Below are 23065 nucleotides of genomic sequence, written 5' to 3'. Positions count from 1 at the left end.
CCAGTCATCTTGGATATTGGAATCTCACAAAATAATAATAACAATAATAATACATTTTCTACCAAACATTTTGTTCTGTTGAGTGCTTGGCAAACAAAGAGAAATCTAGTAAAAAAAACTAATCAAAATCTGCACTAAGAAAATGCACTAAATTTAGGTTCATGACTGAATGAGATAGACCTATACACACAGAGAAGCAAAAAAAAAATCATATGAGCTTTGTCCGAGGCATTTGACATCACGAGAGTCATTTATTGTAAAGTTTTACAGACATATCGGAATTCTTGCAATAGCCAGCAAGATTTGAAAAGGGATAAAAAAACCACAAACACTGAAGCTGAATAAAAAAGGGAAGAACCAAACTAAGCATAAAAGGAAACATACAAACAAAAACTTTACAAAACTCATTTACAAAATGTACCAAACCTTTACTTAATCAGTTAAAGCACAGGTGGAACAAAAGTCTTGGAGAACAGAAACAGATTGTACATGTACATTAGAAAACCATGTCATGTTCCAGTCAGTAAAAGAAGTGGAAGGAGCAGTTTATGTACACCAGTTTACTGCCTCTGGGGTCAGTGTTTACTCTTCTTGGACTTTTTGTGGGAGCGGTGAGGCGACCTGGAACTTGACCTCCACGACCTTCGGCTGGGTGACGGTGACCGCGATCTCTTGGATTTCTTAGGGGACTTCGATTTCGCTCTTGGAAAAGAAGAAAATGAGAAAGAAGAATGAGTTACTCCTAACAGCAGAGGATGTCTGAATTGATCTAGTTTCTTAGGATCACAGCTCACAACTTTTATTTTTTCCAAGGTTCCACATAACGTGCAGTTAATAGCTTCATGATAGTTAATGCTAGATTTCACTTTCATGGAAAAAGTAATCAATTGTTCCCCCATTTGAAATCACTGGGGAAGCGAGCAGTAATAATGCAATTCTGACAAAGTGTTTCTTAAATAATGCAATTTTCTAACTAATAATACAGTGGCATTGACAACAGTAGGACCAGGAACTGAAATACAATGAACCAGTTTTGATTATCTAATTATTGCTGCAATTTGTCAGAGCTCTTCTTCTCTACAGAACACTACAGAGGTTTCAAAAGTAAAGTTAATACTCTTTCATTCACAAGGGCTAGTTTCCATGCGCCATCTAGTGGACATTGGTGGTGTTCTGATGTTGGCTACAACATTTTCAATCTAAGATTTATGTCATTTCAAGCAACTCAAAATGTTACTGAACACATTTTCTTACTTTGAAGGGGATGAGTAGCTGCCTCCTCGGTATCTGTCGGTGCGATCCCTGTTTTTCTCCTCATCCTCACTTCTCCCTCTGTTCTTTTCCCGGTCTTGAACCATTTCCTTACTCCTCTTTTTGTCTTTATCCTTCGATTTAGTCCTTTCTTCTGCTTTGTCCTTCTTTTCCTCTTTCTTGTTTCTCTCTTTTGTTTTTTGCATACCTTTTTCTCTTCTTTCCTGCTCATCTTTTTCACACTCCTGAAAAAGACACACTCTTTAAGATGACTCAAACATTGCTCTGTTAGCATTCTAGTGCATCTTGGGCAGAATTTCTGAAAGTGACTGACTGCAAAAAAGAAAATAAATTGTGGAAAGGGGTTGAAGGTTTCTGTAAATAAGTCAAATGTAATCACAGAAGTGACAGAAAACCTATGTGGATAACTTGGAAAATTAATTATATTATTTCCATGCATAAGAAAAAATATATATATTTTGGCATAGTCAGTAACATGCATTATTGTGTTACTTGTTGCACAAACTGATGCAAAAGTAAGACTAGTATCTTGTTCCTGTGCAGTGTGTTATCACTTGCTGGAAATGTGTCTCAAAGGTGCAGTTATAATTATTTTTAGGTGTGTGAACTTTATAAAAGGTCATCAGATAGCAAAATATGTGCCCTACAAGTTCTCTGTTTAGGTAACGCTGATAGAGACATTAGCACAAATTTAACAGATGCCCTCAATGCATGTCACTCCTCTAAATATAATGATTTTCTACACACATTTCCAAAAATGACAACAAAAGAATAAAGTGTCCACATTAAAGCAGCCACCTGCTTCAAATATTAAAACTCTTGGAAAAAAAATAGACAGAAGATACCCAGGCAAAAGTAATTACCATTAAATTACATTTTTTAATTGAAGATGAGTACATTTTACAAGCTTGAGCCTCGTTTTACACTGTCTAACAGGACGCTTAGGTCTGATACTGTTCTTCTAGAAATGTACAGTGTTGTATCATCTTAAATATCACTATCATTACAACTATTGCTATAAAATATTCTGCAGCAGCTATGTTTGATAAGTGTACAGTAGTATATACAAAATTATAGTATAGTAGAAACTGCTGGATTAGATCCTCAGATCAATTACCTGCTAGCAACCAAACAGGCTAAATGGGCCAAATGGCTTTCTTTGGCTTGTTCTCTGGCCTTTCCCTTCCCATTTCTTAATACTAAATCTTGATTGGGAAATCACTGGCTATCAGTATAACATAGAACAAAAACATCTGAAATGGCAAACTCTAATACTAAACAATTTGGTAAGACATGCACATTCCATGTGTTGGCAGTGTTGTACCCACTGATGCCAAGAAAACAAATGAAAAAGAAAAAAAAACTTCAGGAATTTCAAGTGCTGGACAAAGCCTTATTATAATGAATAAGACTGCACTTGCCAGAACATTGTTGTGAACTTTTGCCAAAGCACGAGAGCGTTTCAACAGACTTTCCTGTATTGCAACGAGCATAAGAATAGAAACACGCAGGAGGATATTTGGAACCTCTTCCTTATTTCCCAATTCCTGAATTCTCTTACTCAGTCATTCCTTTAAGTAATGAAAATTTGTAATGCATTTCAAACATCTTGTACAACAAAGTCTCTCCTATTTTCACAATCCCGACAACTGCTTGACTTTTATAATAACCATCCATTCCTTTCACTATGTTTGAGCTATGCAGCAGACCAGTTAAAGGAAGTAACCTAAATTTAGTATTGAACAGTAAAGGCTTCAAGGAAGTTAATTTATATATTTATGATCCTGAAATGTCTGGGAAAAAGTCAACTCTGATTACTATTTTAGGGCCATAAAAAGGTTGAAAGTGGAAACTTAAATCAAGGAAGACATATTACACAATGGTATACCTTCTGTATGAGTTTATTTCTGTAATGCTCCACTTGTTGCTGAACCGTCATGCCTGACTTCTTAGGCCTGTGCCCAGATTCAAGTTCATCTTGGAATTTCATGACTTTTAACTGCAAAGAAAACACAACAAGCCACTCACATAACATACATTTTCATTTGGGTATTCATCCTGATTGATTATAAAGTTGTATCTTATAAGTTTCGTAATTTTCTAAACTTACTTGGCAGATATCTTTATACCAGGCAACTTGCAAACAAAACAATAGTGCAAAAATATTTAAATATACCTAAAAAACACTTAGCAGTTCTCTATCTTGTGAATCCAAAACTATAAAATAGAACTGAAAACATCACAATTAATAATAATATTTTTTCAAGAAGAGTTCCAAAGCGCCTGAAGCTCTCCTAGCCTAAAAAAAAGAGTTGTGGGTCAGGAAATATAATAGCTCATGAAGAACTCCATCATCGTGAATCAAACTTTACTCTTTTATAATAAGAAGGTATGGTATTATCATATCTGATATACATAGATGTTAAAGCATGTAAATATAATCCAGTTAGACAAAGCTATAGCCTATACCCTACTATCGAGACTGCTGTATCAGGTTTTTTATCCATTACCAAAGAAATCTACATAAAAGGTAATCCTTTCCAAGTTCTTTGAATAGCTCTAAGAACATTTTTTGCTCCAGTTGTATTTTTTTCCATTGACACCAATTGTTTAGAGATCCATGTATAAAAATGCCAAAGCAATAGTTCAATATGAATAAATATTCCATACATTGCAGGCACAGATATGCTTTGCTGAAAGTCTGAAGAAAATGAAAAAAACAAGCTCAAATCTCAGTTATTGTACACTAAATCTAGTTTATTGCTATGAATATACTACGCAAAAGAACAAGCTTTTACTTTCTAAGCTATTTTCACATCTCATATACCGAGTCACTTAAATAAGAACCTGCTCATTGATAATGACACTCTCAGTATAAAGACTTATGTCGCACGTTAACACACACCGACGAAAAGCCACAATTTCATTGTCCATTAGTGATTCAGATTTCCTGGGAACACTCCAAGTAGCTTCCTGTAGTTAAACATAAGTAGAAGCCAGCCTCTACATCATAGATGTAGATGTTCCCCCATAAATAAGGACTGCTTAGGATTCTTCTTAAAAGAAACATAAAAATAGATTAAATATAAACCTTTCCTAGGATAATTTAACTGCATTTGTCACAATCTTCATATGGAATATAGACCCTGCATGTTTTTTTAAATGTTCAGTCAAACAGCACCAGACAGTGACCCCATGAGATTACTTCCACGAGTATAGTGCATAAGAGAGGATGAAAAGAAAATGTTTTCAGAAATTCACTACTTGTCATTTACACAGCCTCAAATTCTGTTGCATCTTCTTGGGTACCTTCCACCATGAAATCTAAACAATTAACAAATTAGATTACACTAATAATGCCGGCACAATGTACATTTTTGTTGCCAATATCAATACCATGATACGAGTGACTTGCCTCTAACTCCCGTAGTTTAGCTCTCTTTCCCTCCGATATGTCAAAACTGCTCAGGGATGTCTTTAAGTCAGCTGCATCATACTTGGAGGGACTGGAGGAGTCCATATCACTGCTGTCTTCCTCCGAATCCTCAGCAGCTTCCTTCGTGTCCTGGCTAAACACAGAGGGAAAATTTAACCATGAGACATCACAACCTTCACTTAAGAAAGTGTTACGACAAGGTAAGAAAACAACAGAACTGTTGTGAACTATACCAACTGTAAGCAAGCAACAATTCAAATACATTTACTAAAAACTCAAATTCATTCAATGGATAGCCTCTGGAAATCTATTTCTTTATTCTCAGAAAACTGAAGTTCTTGCCATATATGTGAGGTGCGCATTACTTTCTGACTGAAGGCAAAGGTAAAATTATATTCAGAAGTTGCAAAGACATTTTCAACAAGGCACATAAAAAGCCCTTACCCAACAATCGCATCTTCGTCTGAATTTTGATCCTCAAGATTATCCCATTTTGATTCAGTGTTTACTGTTGGAAAGAGGGACATTTAAGCTGGTAAAGGAGCTTCAAATAAGAGCGCGACAATTACAAATATTTCTAAGACTTCCGACTATATATATTTAGCAAACTACCACCTGAAAAACTTACATTCATCTGCAAGTGATTTTGAATTTTTACCTAATAAAATGCGATGTTAATATTTATGAAATACTAAAGATTTGTTGTTCTAACCTTTTTTAATGGACAGAAGCCTACCACTTAAAAATAGAAAGCCTATTATTTGTTTGCAAAATGATTTACCAATAATAATCACATAATATTTTCCACTTTCTAGAAATTAAGAGCACTATGGTATAAACATGCAAATTATGGTTATTTGCTGTGTTTAGATAAGGTTATCAGTTCTTTATGACACCTGACAACCTTACAGAGCATGAAAAGAGGTGTTCTCTTTACCCTGAGGGATAACCTCTGTGTCTTCAACAAGTTCCCACTTTGACAGAGTCAGTCTGGCATGAGGCAGTTTTTTCTCTTTTTCCGAAACTGACGATTCTTGCACTGAGAATAAAAAAATAAATAAATGGAACTTTCCCTTACGCCAAACAAAATGTACTTAAATGTAATGTTTCATAATACATTTCTGTCTTTCCAAGATCTCAACTGCTTGTCTGGGTCACATTAAATGAATATGGAACAAGAATATATTTATGACATTACAAATATTTATAATTTATTCCCTTAAATATGAATTCCAAAAAGACAAGAAAGCAAAAGCCAGAACGAAATCAATATCTCGAAAGCATGAGCAAAAGGAGTCCTTAACACCTGTTCCAGTAGTCTGACTTCAAAGAGTGGGGCCTTCTGGTCCTTTCTGAGACCCATGACATTCCAACATACAAATAACGCAAGTTAGAAACAGAGATCGATCATATAAAATATAAAACCACTCAAGTGACAGATGGTGAAAGTTTTCAGATTTAAATGGAAGAACACTGCCCCTTTCATTCACAAATCCTTAATTGATGAAAGACCTGATACTAGAAGGGTTAAAACCTTTTGAAGAGTAATCATTGTTAGAATGCAACCTACAAGGCATTCCATCGATGTCATCTACTGATGGAGCCAGCGGTACCCCATCAATATCATCAACTGGAGTCCCATCCAGTGAAGCCGGGTCCCATGGCAGGTTGGGCATGGGTGACCCATCCACATTCTCCAGGGGAACCCCATCTACGTCTTCAAGAGGTGCACCATCGAGGTCTGGGGACTGTGCCCAAACAACAGACTAGGTCATTTTGTACAGGACACTCACTGGAATATCTTTACACACCTTAACACACTCAATCCACAAAATACTAGAGGTCCCTAAGGAGACCTCAGAGTACAATTACTTCTCAATCTAATATCTTTACATTACAATGCAATGAGGAATCCCTTGTCAATCTTTTGCAATACAACCTATTCTCTTAATATACAAGTTATTTTTGTCTTCAGTTGCAGCACAAAAGCTGATCCACAATGTGCAGATTCTGTGTATAAAAAACAACTTCAGCCATAGGTGAGCTTTAGAAGAACCTACATGGTAGGTTCCACATGGGGATATCCACACTGTTTTCCTTTCTTTTTCCCAATTGTTCAATTGTTTGAGGAGTTTAAATCATTTACATAGCTATAAAGCTGTTAAAGTATCACCACTCAATTCATATTATCTTAGGAAAGAAATGGAGCACATAAACAAATAAGAAGTTAAATAAAAGTAAATGTTTTAACCATTGTCATAACCCTCCTCAGATGACCTTTTAGATCACACAAAAAATAGCACACAATATACACCACACATCACTTTCCCTACATTTTTATTTTGTTCCTGAAAACTACAGCTATCAAGTGGGAGCTTATGAAAAGCATAAATCTGGAAGTTATATTTTTGGATTATTTTACTGTGGTGTGTGCCTTCCAAATAAGACAGGCTAAAGTTTAAATTATTCAGGAAATCAAGATCCTGTAAGGAAACACGAACCTCAGACCTGTCCAACACTTCTTCTCCTGGCTTCACCAAGCCAAGGAAAATATTCTGCAAATGAATCAGATATGATTCAGGATAGATGGCCCAGTCTTCCCAAGCTCTGAAGCAAGACATTATCTTTTGCTGTGAAGAAAAGAAAAGTTGAGAATTAACATGCAATGTAAATATATGCGTACATGCATATAGAGAACTCTTCAACTATGACTCAACAGCCAGGCATGCAAACAAATATGTAGTCAAATTATTCAGTGTTGTACCATCTCACCTTGAACTGTTCAGCTTGAAGTCTGGCTTGTATGTTTCTGTACGCTTCACCAATATCACCAAATATCTGGGGAAGTTTTGCTTCAAAGCTAAAAATAAGGACAAACCCTTTTGAGCTTTACACAAGAAAAATTAATGTGAAACCTATTGCAGAAGTTTATTTACATAAACTTCTGCAATGTATACATTATATACAAAGAACCTTTTCTAAAAAGAAAAATCTGGTTATTGTTCATTCTACACCCCAATATCAAAAATATCAGAATCCCCCGAATGAATAACACATTAGTCTTCTGCAAAAAGCAAAATCTACTTAAACACGTCACAATATTTTTAAATATTTACATCCCAAACCCAGCCTGTGTTAAGAAGAGAATCTCTATTTTTGAGACTGCCACATACTTTATTACATTCTTATACTCATATTTACCTAGCACTTATGCTCCTTAAAGCTGTATAAAATGTTAAAGGTTCTAACAGTTTAAAAGCTGAAAGCAATTAAGATGACTTAAATTACTTAGATTTCGATTTATTTGAGAGTACAGCTGGAACAAAAAAGTCTAACAGACTCATTGGGGAGAACAGGTGGAACCAGTAGCATGTGCATTTCCAGATTATACACTATTAACCTCATTACAACCTCAAGTGAAGGTGATCCTATGACATAAAAAGGCATCAACAGGGATTCAGATATTTTAAACTTAAGTGGAAGACAATCGAGGAGCAGATATTTATTCACTAATTGAGATCTCAGCAATAGGGGTCCTGAAAAAGTCTATCAAGCCTCTTTGCATGGCAATGCTACAAGACAAACAGCGGAGCAAAGTATCTGACGAATGACTAAGTCTCATTGATAACTTTGCAAGTCAACAGTACCCACACCTTTATCTGTAATGAAGTAGATTTATGAACTGAAATGCACTCCAGTCCCAGTTGTGAACCATTTCCCAAAAGCTTTCTTTTGCAGTCAGTTAATGAAAGCGGTGACCTCTGAACTAACTTGTTCCCCAAAAGAAAAGGCGTGTAAGTTATTGGTTAAGTCAATTACAATTTTTAACTAATAGAAAGTTTTAGGGTTGAGCTGAGCCTCACTATTATAGCCTAACTATTGAAATACTTATGAATGTTCAGTGATCAGGATGAACTGAAAGAACTAAAAACCAGGATATAAGATTGCATGAGACAGACTCAATTCTACAATATAATCCATAATATAAAATGGTAACTGGTAATTGGCTAAGATCTGACCAATACACTCTGTAAATGTCTAATTTTAAAGTATATACATTTCTGATTTCAAAGTATATCTAACAGGGCAGATCACACATTTCATACCCATAAAAATATAGGAGAAACACTACTTACTATTTTCTGTAGTATGATGCATTGGCAACTTTGGCACAGGAGTTATATAAAATATCTGAAACCAAATATAATCTCGCAATCTGTAAGAAAGAGAAAAATATTAAATTTGAATAATTTAAAACATAGAGAATAACAACTTGGTGAAAAAACTTGAATTCAATTATATTGACTTTAAAAATTGATCATATCCTGAACACACAGTTAAGCAAATAAACTGCCACCTTTTGTGCTTCTTAAAGAATTGTACCTTCTTTAAAAAAAAAGATACAGCCAAATGTAATAATGTAATGCATAGTTAAGCCAAGCCCCAGTATGGAAAAGAGGGGTGTACTGTTTCACAAGCAAACCAGATTTTATTAAACTTTAGTTTAGGTCAACCGTAATCTTTAAGCATTTTCCTTCATAAAAGCTTTCCTATGAAACAATAGCTAAGAATCCAAAAGTTTCTTTTTCAGTGCAAATTAATTTATCTAAGCTGGAAATGCTGGAAGCTGTGTCAACCTTCTTTTGCAGAGGGGTCTGCAAGATGGACAGGGACTCTGCGATACACCCCACCACCTCCTCTGCTGCTTCTGCCCTCTCCAGACAGAAGACCATGGCATTGCCAATGTCCTCCTTGCGAGCCACCAGACCTCTCAAGGTATTTTCAAGCCTGTCTCTGTGTCTGTTGGAAAAAAAGAAACATGTGGGCACAGACCAACTTGGATATATATATATATGGAGCTGTGAATAATGTGGTTAAGATATACGTCATAAGAACTGTTGAACAGCTTGCAGACCTTGCTGTGCAAACCTTTCATTCTATCCTTAATAAACCAGAATTATTCTTGGCTGCATTAATAAGATTTCTATGATTCTACTGGACATCTGATAACCTACCACATGGTGAATGGAAAAAGATGAGATTTGGGGGAACACCTGCAGCAACTGTAATTTAGGAAACTGGGAGGCATGCTGCAGAGTGACTGTATCCGAAGCACATTATAAAAGGGCTCTGGGAGATAACTTTCCAGTTTATGAGAGATTTGCCTTTTCATGACTATGTCTTACTCTGCTTTCAGCTGTCCCTTCTTTATCTCCTCCTCCTGAGAAGGTGAAGAAGGCTCTTCTCTCTCATCCTCATCTCCATGGAGATAAGGTTTTAACAGTGGTGGTCGCCACAATGAACCCCCTCGAAACATTCGAAAGTCCGCCGTCCTCCACTCATTTGGGGGGTCTCCCTGTAGCACATAAAACAGATAAAGCTGAAGTTTAGCCTTAATGCACAAACATACGCACATGTACACCAAGCGACTGGTTTGTAATCACTGACCTTCTTAAAGAACTTTAATTCCACTCTGGTTGCAATAACTGCTTGTTTGCCTGGTACACCCTATTTAGAAACAGCACACCGTTTTCCACTATTAATTTTCTACTTTGCCTGTGTTGCAGGGTAACCTGTAGTTTTATGGTCTTCATGTTTTTAAACAATAGGAATTACCCTGTCATTTTGAAAAGATGATTTATGTAACTCCAAATGTTAGTCAGCTCGGTTGGCATTCTCTTAGTAGAAACAGTAGTGTAGGGTGTTCTTTAATAGGCTGATTCCCTGACTTGATTTAATATATTATTAATATCTGAGTCTGATATTATACCATACACTACATTCATTACAACAGTGTATCCAGAGGGATCTTACCTGGAGAATTGAGTAAAGTTTCCACCGGTAATACACGTGTTCTTGACTCTTGTTTTCAAACAGGAATCTGAAACAGTTCACACATGCCATGAATGACAAATATTCTGCACAAACACAAACACCAAGTTCATAAATTAGGCCTAAATCCTCACCTGAATTCAGGATTACTTTTCTCCCTGTTCATAATAATGGCTTCAAACATGGGTCCTTCACGCACCACAAATTCTATCATTCTGTGGATAAGGCCTAAAAGGTTCCTAGTAAAAAACAAGGAGAAACACAGGACATATTAATACCTCTCAAGCATTAGGTCCTACGGCCTTGACCTTTTTTTATTTCTCATACTGCTTGAGATCACACTGATGCTATGCTGGGTGTCTGCGACACTTAAAAAACAGCAGAAAACAAGGAGACCAGTACTCTAAAGAGGCTTTCTTTTGCTTAGCTTAAAGTGCTGCAAGGGTTCATGCAGTGTTTCGGAAACGAGGGCCATGTCACAAATAGTGCAGAAATTCAATCCCACAGAAAACTAAAAAATGAAAGCTGTAAAGAACTACTATGAATAGCATTACTTACTACTATTAGCTACTACAGGCTTTCATCTAAGCTGTAAAATCCCTTAACCCCTTTCCAAGTCACAGCCTCTCACAAAAATTGAAAAACTAAACAAAAAAGACTTCCAAATAAGTAAGGCAACCACTCTAGAAAACATGTTCCTGACTGAAATATGCCTGCGTTGTGTTTTGTTTGTACCTCGAGTTGGTAGAAATTATAGTACATAGCTAAACCCAAAGAAAAGGCATGAACTGTTCTTCAGTTACAATTTGCTGCTACATTTGAGTTTACCTAGACTCATTTGTTACAAAATAAATGGAAGGATGTTTTTCTTTATAGTAATTTATGTCAATGTAAGGTGTTCTGCAGGCCCAAGCGACATCTTAAATCTTCCCAGATCTTTTCAACCATCGGAGAATCAAAATCCCACTCAAGTAATATAGCTATCAACTCCATTTAATAAAAACAAACTATTCTTAACAGATCTTAATAGTAGAAGTCCCCAATTCTCTGAGCAAGTTCTTTTATTCATATTTTATAAGGCTTTTGACAATTAACATACACAATAAATAGCACAAAAAAACACCCAGGCAAACTTGAAAAACTCAAAGAAGGGAAAAAAGAAACAGGGATTTAGTATTTCATGTTTAGCAATTAATACCTTCCTTATCAGTCAGCTCTTAGCTGATTTGCTCGTAGGACTGGGGTGCTTCCTGTTTTTACATTCGTAAACTTGAATACAGGGCCTTTTTTCTTCTAAACTTTGTGTTGTAAGAATTGCTGGTCAGTCGTAGTAGCAGTAGTAGTAAGAATGGATTGAAAGTGTACCTTTCTGTTGGGATAACCACTTTGACTACGGCTTCGGACAGAGTCTGTACGTGAAGTCAAATCAAATAGTAAAAATATAAAGAAAGTGAGTATATACAGATGAAACACTGCAGGATATATACAGCATCATATACAGCAGAGATTTATAGTTAAAGTAAATTAACAAAATGTTATAATCTGAAAACAATCTGATATGTATCAAATGTTACATAAATTCTGTTTTAACTCTGCAGCTTAATGTACATATTGGAACTGCATTCGTTTTTTTAAAAACTTTTTTTTTAATGCCCTGTTCTAAACATATAATTGTCAAGTGAAGTACACTTGAAATAAAATTAGCAGTAAACTCTTCTGAACATTACCTTCACACAACTATAACAAGACCAATGTAAATCTAAGTCTTACTACTACTATCCTGTCCTCTAAAACTGAAAACAAAATAAACCATGCACACACCTCATTGCTATAATCGGGAAACATTACCTTTTCAAATTCTTCCTTGGATCTGTTAAAGGGCTTTGAGAAGTCTTGGTTTCTAAACCTCTCTCGTGGCTGGGCATTGAAAGGCAAACCAGACGGAGGAGGTGGTGTGGTCATTTTAAGCACGCCGATGGGAGTGTACAGCGGTTGTGGAGGAATACGCACCGCTTTTCCCCAACCCAACTTCATTTCAAAGCCCATTACTGTTTTACCTATATTTTAAAACAAAGGAAGATAGTCAGTAAAAAAAAAATGTTTAACTGACAACAAGAGTACAAAGGTAATCAGGACAATAACATATACAAATAAACTGTATAGGCAAAAAAAGAAGGTGAGGGATTATCTTATACTACCAATCCAGGTTTTCCTAAACACTCCTAAAAAAACCCCGGTAGTTTCCATGCCAGAGGAGTTCTTTTCTGCTTATTCGGTTAATTTTTAACATTGGGTTTCAGAACTCCCCCCACATAGCTGTTGTCCGACTCCATATAACAGATATCCACGATTGGAGGCAGTATTAGGAGGCGTGTTGTGTGCTAGATCTAATACACCAATGCCTCACTTAACACTACTCTATTAGCAATGATTCACCCTGGCACTCTTGTGCCTGTCATTATTTTAATTACTCCAAAAACACCGATTTTAAAAGCAGAATGTCTGGCATTATTAAGACTCAAAACCACATTTAGGGAATTTGCATATTTGTACAACTATTTGCTTCCTTTTTAAATACAAATTTGCCTCCTCCATTGCATCAGACTAGAGGACAAGCTTACCTGAGTATAATTAGTTCCACGAAAGAAGTCTTATACTTACAATAATTTGTCCATTTCTGAGTGCATTAGGGTCATTTGCTCTAGGGAGTGCAACATGTGACATGCAAGAACTACTGTCCTGAATATTAGTTTGTGTGATGTCTGAAGTTTTTTGTTATCCTTATCGCTTAAGTTAATTTTTATTTTTACAACACCAACATGCTCATGGAAAAGTAAACATGCAATATTTGTGCATAGTGTCAGGACTACTATTTTCAGTGAAAGAACTGACAATATTTAAGCTCTAACTACCAAATGTATTATTTTGTCAATATCCCTCTTCTTAACTTAAGCGCTAGATGAAATAATCAATGCTTTATTTGATCGGCCAAATCCTCAATACAGGTAGTTATATGATTTCTATGTTCTGTGATAAACAAATAATCCTAAAAACAGCTACCTTTGCAATGAAACCAATTAGTTACTTACCATCAAGTGCCTGTAATGCTCTTTCTGCATCTTTGCGGTTCATGAAAGCTACAAATCCCCGGTTAGTAACCCTTGTTCTTTCCTCGTCAGTTCGTGGCCACATTATCTTTACGCTGGCTAAAGGACCGTACTTGCCAAATTCCTTGCAAAGCATCTCTTCATTCATCTGGAGAAAAAAATAATCTAATATTGTTACCAGTTAAGAGCAGTTAAAAAACACAACACATAAAAACATAAAGGGCCGTTATGAATCACTCCTTTTCCCTGAGCACTAAAGTGGAACTCAGTGGTGCACTGACTTTACAAACTTGAGTTAATAACAAACTGTTCAATTACACAACTTTGAAAAACTGACCAGAAAGAATTTACCATGTTTTTCTTTTTGTATCTTAAGTGTTGTTTCTTTAGAATGCAGGTAAATTAAAAATTATAACTGAGTCACACAAAGCTCCTATCATTATAGGACAGTCTGATCTATTTCAAGTACATAATCTGTCCTTGATGTATGCAGTGGAAGTTAACTTTTGCCTTGGAAAAGGCACATGACAGCTCCACGCATCATTAGCCGCAGACATATTGTACAGTTGCTATATTAAGTTCCATGACAAGCCAGCAATCTTGGAAACATGATTTATTGTCCTCTCTAAATACACAGTATAGTTCACTGCTAACAAGATTCTGTCCTAACAATAGCCCAAAAATGCATATGTAAAGGCTGACAAAATAATACCTGAGGATTATTAGACGTTTGTTTGTTTTTAATATTTTGTCCACAAGATATTCCACTTACAGCCCCATCAGCATCTGATGGCAAATACTTATACTGAACAGTGCCCCAGTAGAAAATGTGAATGCAGATGTAGACGAAGTTTTTTAATAATAATGAACTTCTGATGTTACCTTTGGGTTAATGCATCCTATGTACAAATTAGTGGTCTGTGGTGCCCCTGTATCGTCATCAAACACTAGGAGAAAAACAAACATCAAATGTTTTTAAGCGGCAGATAAAACAACATTTTTAAAAGAATTTTGAAAATATATACAATGCCAACAATAAAAGTTTGAACCCAATGTAATTATGGGTATTATATGTTCTTACCCTTATAATCAAACCACAATGGAATATGAAGTACAAAAATTGAAAAAAATAAAGAACCGGTATATATAAAATAAGTTAGTCCCTAGTTTACTGAACACAATTACGGGGATAATTAGAATTAGGTAGATAAATAATGAAGTAACAAGTGAACAAGGACTGAGTTTGGACAGCTATGTTTTATATGGTGGTGAGAAACTGTGAACTTGGCCTTCATTATTCAGATTTATGGCAACATCAAGTCACAGTCAAAAGATTTCAGGGGGCCTCAGAAAAAGAGTAGTTCAAGATCATCAGTGTGGTAGAGGGTTCCATCTATTGTCAGAGAGTCTACAAATGAAAATATTCAGTTTTTTACCAGGGACCAAGGATTACTACCAAGATCGCCCCAAGACCCGTATGACTTCCTAGTTGATTTTTCATAACTTCAGGATTTAGGAACTAAGGATCAGCAGGCCTCTCTTACAGCAGTGTTCATTCTTCAAAAATCAGGAAAAGACTAAACAGGAATGGTTTTCATAAGAGGATATCCGGGATGAAACCATTGCTTTCTAAAAATCACTGCTGCCCATGTCAGGTTTACCAACGAGCATCCGGAAGACTCACAAGACTAATGAAAGAATGTTCTCTAGACCGTCAAATTAAATAAAAAATGTTTTTTTTGCAGCAAAAGATAACACTGCCTTCCAACAGGAGAACCTCATCCCAACTGTCAAGCACAGTGGTAGGAATATCATGCTTTGGGGCCATTCGCTGCCTCAAGAACCAGATGGCTTGGCATATTTTATAGAATCATAAATTTGGCATTGTATCAGCAAGTTCTGGAGAATGTCGGGTTATCCATTTGTCAGCTGAAGCAAAGATGAAAGTAGGTCATGCAGCTAGACATTGTAGGAGCGGATCTACAACAGAATGGCTAAAGAATACATTTCACATTTTTGGACTGTATAAGTCAAAGTCCAGGCCTAAACCCTGAAAGTAAGCTATTCACTTAAGCAAACCATCAAATGTCATTAACTTGAAGCAATTTTGAAAGGATGAATGGGCCAATATCCATAAAAGCTTATGCAAAACTGATAAAACAGCTACAGAAAACATTTACTACATAACTTTGGTGCTCAGGAAGGTGCCAAGAGTTACTGAATCTAAGGGTTTAAATACTTATTCTTAAGGATATTTATTGATGTTTCATTTTGTTAATAACACAAATCTTGTTTTTGTTATGCTTTTTTGTCATGAGGTAGGCTTCAGCTTTTTATTAAGACTTTCGTGAATATTTGCTTTTTAGATCTGAACAGTACGAGAACACCGACTACCGTAGCTCGTTCACAACATTTTTCTTGGCACTGAAAACATGCATTTTTGCTTGCAGGGTCTATTCCTGGGACCTCTGTCTATCTGATGTCCTACTCTGCCACTGGAAAACACCAACTATTGGCACTTTCATCAGATAAAAGTATGGACAAAGGTGTTTCTCAAGGAGCTATGAATGAAGACTGATCATAGCCTTGAGGACACACACTTAACCAAATGCAAGCTAATGTCTTCAGTTCAAGGTTAGTGTCATGCTCTTAAAGCCTATAAATCTGAAAACTTAACGGGATACAAAAAATTAAAGAGTATTGAAGCAACACTGAGGCCAAACCACTATTCTCAACTGCCCCAAAGGTGAGGAATGGCACTGCAAAAAAACAAATGTTTTCTTTCAATGGGTGCCATTTGTTTCTTGTGTCTGAAACTTAATATGTGGGTACTCCAGCAAAAACGTGCAATAATGTAAGATTTCAGATAAAAGAATATATTAAGCATTAGTAACAAGATGTGTGTGAGTACCAACAATAGAAAAGCCACCTGTTGTAACAGTGATGACAGCTACTATCAATATTTCAGTGTATTACTTCAAATTCAATTTAGCAATCTGTTATCATTTCTAAACGAATTATTATGGAACATATATATTTTCCTCATTTTAAAGAATGGCATTCCTCATCTTGTGAAATGTAAGTTTATCCTAGTTTACCACTTTCTTTTGATATGCCTATAGTAAGCAGTCCAGAAAGTCCGAATCATAATAGCATGTTGTATCAAACAACTTATTTTATCAGCTTGATTATGATTTTGTTTTCAGAACAAGCTTGAGCCAACCAATTACAATTATTAATCATTTCAATACTGATCAGATTTTAGAAGGAATAACTGAATTATTGGCATGCTTGACATGTTACAAAATTATCACAGAGGGCAAATGTATTCTTACATGACCGTCGAGACTGCAGTGTATCTATGTCTCCATAACCACCTGGCTCATTCGTTAATTTTTTCCTTTTGTATCTTTCCTCCCGCTCCTCCTGTATCCTAAAAAATAAAATCAAGATTCATAATTGTACACAACTAAACATTGGACCATGTGCACAAAGGATTCTACTCAACATAAAGATTGGGGCAAAACTATAAAGGTTGTGGGAGTACAGATCAGATTTTAAAGCTGATATCCTGGCTTCTTTTAAGAAATGGAAAGATGAGATCCTCAGATCAATTCACTAACTACTAAACAAGCAAGATAAGCTCAATAGCCTCCTCTCTTTTGTAACCTTTCTTATGTTCTTACGCCACTTGCTCACTAGCCTTAAAATCCAGATATCACTGGATCAAAGTTCCATCATAAACTGACTGTCCAAAATTTCTCAATTATAACAATTTGCCAACTTTTTCCACGGTTAAAAGTTGCATAAGACAGCTGCCCAGAGATGGGCAACGTATTCTTTGTCATGTAACTGCAATCCAGCCAGGATTTGAAGAGTCAGTGAGAGATGCATATTTCTTCCATTCCACACTAACTTTGCTATAAGGCACCATACAGCTCACAGGGCATAAAACGGTAACTCGGTCAACAATAAGCATTTTGAAACCTTTTAAAGCCCTCACACAGGGTTACAATGGTGAGCCGTGAATATTTAAATACCAAAACTGGAAAGGCACAAAAAGAAAAACTGGAGACAAAATATTTTATAAAAAAACATACTGCTTTAACTCTTCCTTGAAAAGCTCAAGGTTGCTCTTCTTCTTCTCTTCTGCTTTCTTTTTAAAGCCCTGTGAATCAGAAATTACTTTGGTTACTTTGCAGAATGGTAATGTCATACTTTGCCCTTTGCTCCATATTAAAATGGATGGTTACACAGACTACTAAATTTGATTCCAATTGCAAAAAAACACTTGTGCCTCCAGGCAAAGTTCCTATTACTCCACTGTGAACACCCAGACACAAAGTTCTATATTAAAGAATATTAGCACAGAAGATTCAGAGGTATTACAGATATTAGAGATACTTAAGATAAATATCTAGGGCCTTATAGTATTCTACCAATTCTATGTAAGGAAACAAGAACTGTTTTTCATAGGACATTTACAAAACTCTTCTAACGGTCTCTTGGGACAGGGATTATACAGCATAGATATTTGCTAATGTAGCTCCACTCCATAAAAAGAGTAACAAAAGCAATGAAAGTGATTCGACAAGTCTTACTTCTATCACACACCAGGTAATGGAACCAACAGAACTAAATCAGAGGATCAGCTGTACAGAAATAAAATTCTAATCGACAGTCAACATGGATTTAGACAAGGTAGATTTTTCCTTAAGATTCTCTGAACCAGTAAAAGTGTTATACAAACTGAGCACGCGATATGATGCATTTAAAATTTAAGAAGGCTTTTGATAAAGGTCCTCAAAATTATATAAATAAAATGCAGGTGAAAGGCATTTAAGATAATGCATTACTTGGATTAAGAACTATTTAGGACAGGAAATGGAGTAGGTAAGAGGAAAATGCTCAAACTGGGGAAACTTTTATTATGTGATGCATCTATACAATAACTTATTAAAACAATTTTAAAGATTCCACCATATGTTTTAATTTAAGTCTAAAAAGTATTTTCAGGAGGAGGATGCAGATAAATTATACCCAACAACATTTATGGATTGTAATCATTTAACTCAGATGATTTTTCCATTAAATGGTGAAAGTATCACAGAATCTATATTAGGACCACTAATCTTTTCAATTTGCATTATTGTGTTAGTAAACTAACAAAGTTTCCAGATGGTACCCAAGTAGGAAGACACGCAAATACCTTGAGGAAGGAATAAAATAGGCAATCAGAAATTAAAACTAAGGAAGGTTATGTTAAACTCACAAAAATGCAGTAAGTAAGAATGCACTCATTTAGAATACTCTGTCATAGAAATGCTATTGCTGCTTAGGAAACCAAATTTGAGCAACCCAGTATATTGATGAGCTTAAAGAACTATCCTACACTGAAATGATAAAAGAATTGAATTTTACTAGTTTTGGACAGAGAAGACTATAAAGGAATCTGAGTTAAATTTCATATTTCTCAAACTGTTTAAAAAAAAGACTAAGACTTCTCTGAACTAGATATTCAATAGGACTGTTGAAACTGATACCTTGGCTTTATCCAAGAAAGGGTTAGATGAGAACATTAATATGCATACATCCCTAGCACCAAGTAGGAATGTTTTTAAGTTATCTTTCAAATGGAGAAATTCAAGAGAAGATGATAATATCACTGCCAGCTCTGTGAAGTACAGGTTGGTAACCTCATAGCATCAACGGCCTTAATAACATGATGGATTAGGATAAGAACCCAAGTGGATAACTAAGATTTTTTTTTAAGTTAAAAACAACGAGCCCCATAAACAGGCTATGACTAGAAATAGATCGATGGATGGACAGATATTGGTTAATAAAAGGCTACAAAATATTTCCATATTCCACACAATATGAATATATCTTGTATGTTAATTTCAGTCAAGCACCTCATTACTAACAGACACGGCATTATCAGTGAGCAAAAGCTAGGGCAGGATTTCCAGGATAACACTGAAGCGTTACTGTAGACAACAGCAGACGTAACACCTTCTGTGTCTACTGGATTCTCAGCCTTGAAAAGCCTGTTTTTAGTTTGTAAGACAAATTAATTGGGAGATAATAATACACAGGGAAACTGATACATAAACAAAACCATGTACAGTTTTTCTTCCATACATCTTTTTACCTCTAGAGACTGGTAGTCAAAAAGATTAAGAAATGTTCCTATGAAGATAAAATCTACTCAACTAAATGTCTGAAAACAGAGTATTACTTCACTTCACACTTTACCAGTCTTATAATCTTCATATAAACAGTCAGTTTTCATTTATAAGAGAACACATTTTTGTACATACAGGCTTCTTAGCTTCAGGCGGCGCTGGTGTAGATAAAACATTCTGTGGTGCTGGTACAAATTTTGTAGCTGGGCGGTAGACTTTACTCTTCTTGACTTCAGCAGCTTCTTCCTCTGAACGAAGAAAATCAAAAGACAAAGGCAGGAGCAGGGTTATAAAAATAAGTTTTATTTTCAAGGAACACCTAATCCTAGCCTCTCTGTGGACTGTATACTGACCCTTATTATTAAAGGTTTAAAATGACCTTTGAAGGTTTGCACAGCCCTATCTGCACTTGTACTCGAGCTAAGCAGTTCATACAACAGCAACTGAAGTGATTACCATTCTATAGCTGAGGAGCATACAGCAGCAGTTTTCTCCAACAACAGGTTGTCATCAGTTGTCAAGGAATGTCTATGGAAATTAACGATCTAAGGCCAGTTTTAACAACATCTTACCACTGTCCTAACCTCATACATTGAGAAACAAATAAGCCTCTTGTATCTCAGTTTTGGGATTCATAACTGATCCTCCCAAAGAGTAGATGGTCTACAAAACGATACTGAAAACGATACCTGGTTAACTACAGTTTGTGAACCACGTACCTTTAGTTGCATTTACAATGCCACCTCGCACAAAGGTCTTGACACCACTTTTATCATTGCTGTCAAATGATGCTAAAAACTCTTCAAAAACTTCAGCTGCTTTCTCCTCCTCCTGCAATGGAAAGGAACAGTCCACATTACACTTGCTGCAGTGAGTGACAATAATATGTTAAAGATTTCACATTTCACACACTTTGATAGCCTAGCTGATGCACAAGCAGGAATTAGTGCTGCATAAGTTGAATAAACTGCCTTTGAATGACTGAAAATTGTCAGTATGAGCTCTAAATTGTATTATGTATTATAATGTAATGTATTATAAACCAACAGATATGACAGTCTCACTTATTTGAATGTACACCTCTTTTCTAGTAAACAGCAAACTAATTGAACCCCGTACATTCAACATTGTTGCTAAACATAACAGTAGCTGTTAAAAGCAATGGTCTTGATTCTCCCTGTAGGCAATATTCCTACAGACTCACATGCATACAAAATTAAACAAATTGATACAGTCGCCTAGATGGAAAATTAGGGCCTTCAAATTCAAATTTCAAAAAGCATTACCCTCAATTACTGTATAAGCAATTCTAAAGTTCTCTTTGAATGTAGCTAAAGGGTCACACATGCCCCTGTGGCACCAATTTTGCAGTTTTTGTCACTACAAAAGAGGTAGTTGGCTTAAAGGTTGCAGATCCTGTGCTGGATAGTCAAGTTGAATGAAACATACCTTTTTCTTCAGTTCCTCTTGTTCCTTCTTACTTAGTGGCCTTTTGGCTCCTAAAGTTTTCACCTTTCTGTCAGTCATTTTTCCACTGCAAAAACAAAAAGGACAGACATATTAATCAGTAATATCTGGAAGGTAAAGAGCTGAGAGAAGGATATTTAATATTGTATATTAAAAAAACTCCAGCTTGTCCATGCTTGGTGGAAACGTTTGATGATTATTATGAAGTAACGGTTTAATTTTAGCACACAGAAGATATATTAGGTTAAAAAGAGAACTGGAGTACTGTACTAATGAACAGCACAGGAAAAGAATCAAACAAGGGAAGCATAAATGTATATGTAACATTTTATTGAGAACATGGGGAGCAGAACCTAGATGGGACTCCAGACCACTGCAGGGCACAGAGACACAAGGCGTCAATTCAGAGACACCAGTTATCCCAGACAGCATGTCTGTGGGAGTGAATGTCCTGGAGAAGACGCAGACACCTGGAGAACGCCTCATATAAATCTCCAAAAAATGAAAATGAGTAAAAAATAATCACGTCTTAAAACCTTGCAACTAGTTAAAAAGACTGGGTTCTCTTAATGTTTTACGTAGAGTACCAACAATATACAACACATTGTTACCACACACTATATACATGTGTTAAAACGCTGCGATATCAACACCGGTCAAAAAAAGATATTTACCAATACGTTTATTGATGATGGCCAGTAGGTTTACTTGCGATCACTTACATAATAACAAAAGACCCAATAAAGTAGTGTATAAACTCGTTTTCCATTCGTTAAATAGAATATCCTTGGTCAGGATTCAACGGCGCCATTTGTGAACGATACCCTATTGATTGTTCTCAACTCCACTGTAAACACTGCATTTTCAAACCACATCGACGCTACTGAATAGCTTCCCTGTGGTACAACAAACCGGAAGCACTCGGAACGTGAAACTAGCACCTAAAATACAGAAAAAAACTACAGCGTGGTTTTCACGGCAGACCCCACGACGTGTCGCATACCACTTGGACTTTTTTCAGTTCTACTAAATGTATGCTGCAGTCGACCAGTACAGAAGTAATAAGGAGAACTGCATCCGAGTACGATTGAGTGCAGTTCCTTCATGCATTTCGCCCTACAGTAGGTTATTAATTAAAAAGCCATCTGGCAGTTAAATAAAACCGTCTGCTTGCAAACGCAGCTAGTCTACATTTTCATTAGCGCGCCCCCACCCTTTTTGTAATTCAGAAGGCACTGGGCTAAAATACACTTATCAATGCTGGTTACTGCGCTTCAGTCTAAAATATATATACCTCAGGTGTCACCGACTCACGATAGCATATCACCAGGATAAAAGACTGATGTGGAACTTACAGATATATTACTCAAATGTTGCCACCGCACCAGAGATTTTGTTATTGATCCGCCATGTTGAGTTGTCCAAAATGTACCTTGTACGCCGTAACGTGACATCACGCTATTCGCCAACCAATGACTGCCAAGCAAACTCAGCTTCCCAGAATGCACCGCGAAAGGTTGACTGGGGGAATGTTTTCAGAACAAAAATGAAAGTCCCGTTTCAACGTACAAAAAGGGAAATAAAAACTGTAATAATATGTCGTATCTTTAATGTTTGACATGCAGATTGTAAGCGAGCTAAACTTATGAATACAAGTACATTTCTCCCATAAGATCGTTAATATGTTTTTTTTAATTAAGCAGCCATTGTCCCCAATATTGATTTACCGTCCTTACACGAAAACAAATATGATCACATTAAAA

At 36.0% G+C, this 23065-nt stretch overlaps 1 protein-coding gene across 2 annotated transcripts; it reads right to left on the bottom strand.

Annotated features, from left to right (window-relative positions):
- Nucleotides 1–218: 218 nt before the first annotated feature.
- Nucleotides 219–22755, bottom strand: LOC102695202 (U2 snRNP-associated SURP motif-containing protein). Of its 2 annotated transcripts, none has more exons than XM_069193437.1 (24): nt 22658–22755; nt 21285–21369; nt 20555–20666; nt 19971–20083; nt 17748–17815; nt 16983–17080; nt 14530–14594; nt 13630–13795; nt 12389–12597; nt 11906–11949; nt 10675–10779; nt 10523–10589; nt 9895–10064; nt 9346–9508; nt 8845–8924; nt 7481–7568; nt 7210–7338; nt 6279–6456; nt 5646–5747; nt 5153–5216; nt 4688–4841; nt 3161–3271; nt 1255–1496; nt 219–702 (listed from the first exon to the last, which is right to left on the bottom strand). In XM_069193437.1, the coding sequence occupies exons 2-24, from the start codon at nt 21360–21362 to the stop codon at nt 576–578; spliced, it is 2733 nt and encodes a 910-aa protein (XP_069049538.1). In that variant the 5' UTR covers nt 21363–21369; nt 22658–22755; the 3' UTR covers nt 219–575. The 2 variants fall into 2 exon arrangements, with proteins under 2 accessions (XP_069049538.1, XP_069049539.1); XM_069193438.1 differs by having other exon boundaries at nt 17025–17080.
- Between the last annotated feature and the right edge of the window lie 310 nt (nt 22756–23065).

The sequence above is a fragment of the Lepisosteus oculatus genome, chromosome 8, assembly GCF_040954835.1.
Source record: "Lepisosteus oculatus isolate fLepOcu1 chromosome 8, fLepOcu1.hap2, whole genome shotgun sequence".
In the NCBI taxonomy this organism is placed as follows: Eukaryota; Metazoa; Chordata; class Actinopteri; order Semionotiformes; family Lepisosteidae; genus Lepisosteus; species Lepisosteus oculatus.
This window is presented reverse-complemented; position numbering and strand designations above follow the sequence as displayed.

Excerpts from the sequence above, each read along its gene's own strand:
- LOC102695202 (XM_069193437.1), bottom strand. The coding sequence starts at position 21,362 with ATGACTGACAGAAAGGTGAAAACTTTAGGAGCCAAAAGGCCACTAAGT. Across the intron at positions 11,950-12,388 it reads CCAAGGAAGAATTTGAAAAG|ACTCTGTCCGAAGCCGTAGT; the intron begins GTAATGTTTCCC and ends CTTCACGTACAG. Across the intron at positions 703-1,254 it reads AGCTACTCATCCCCTTCAAA|AGCGAAATCGAAGTCCCCTA; the intron begins GTAAGAAAATGT and ends TTCTTTTCCAAG.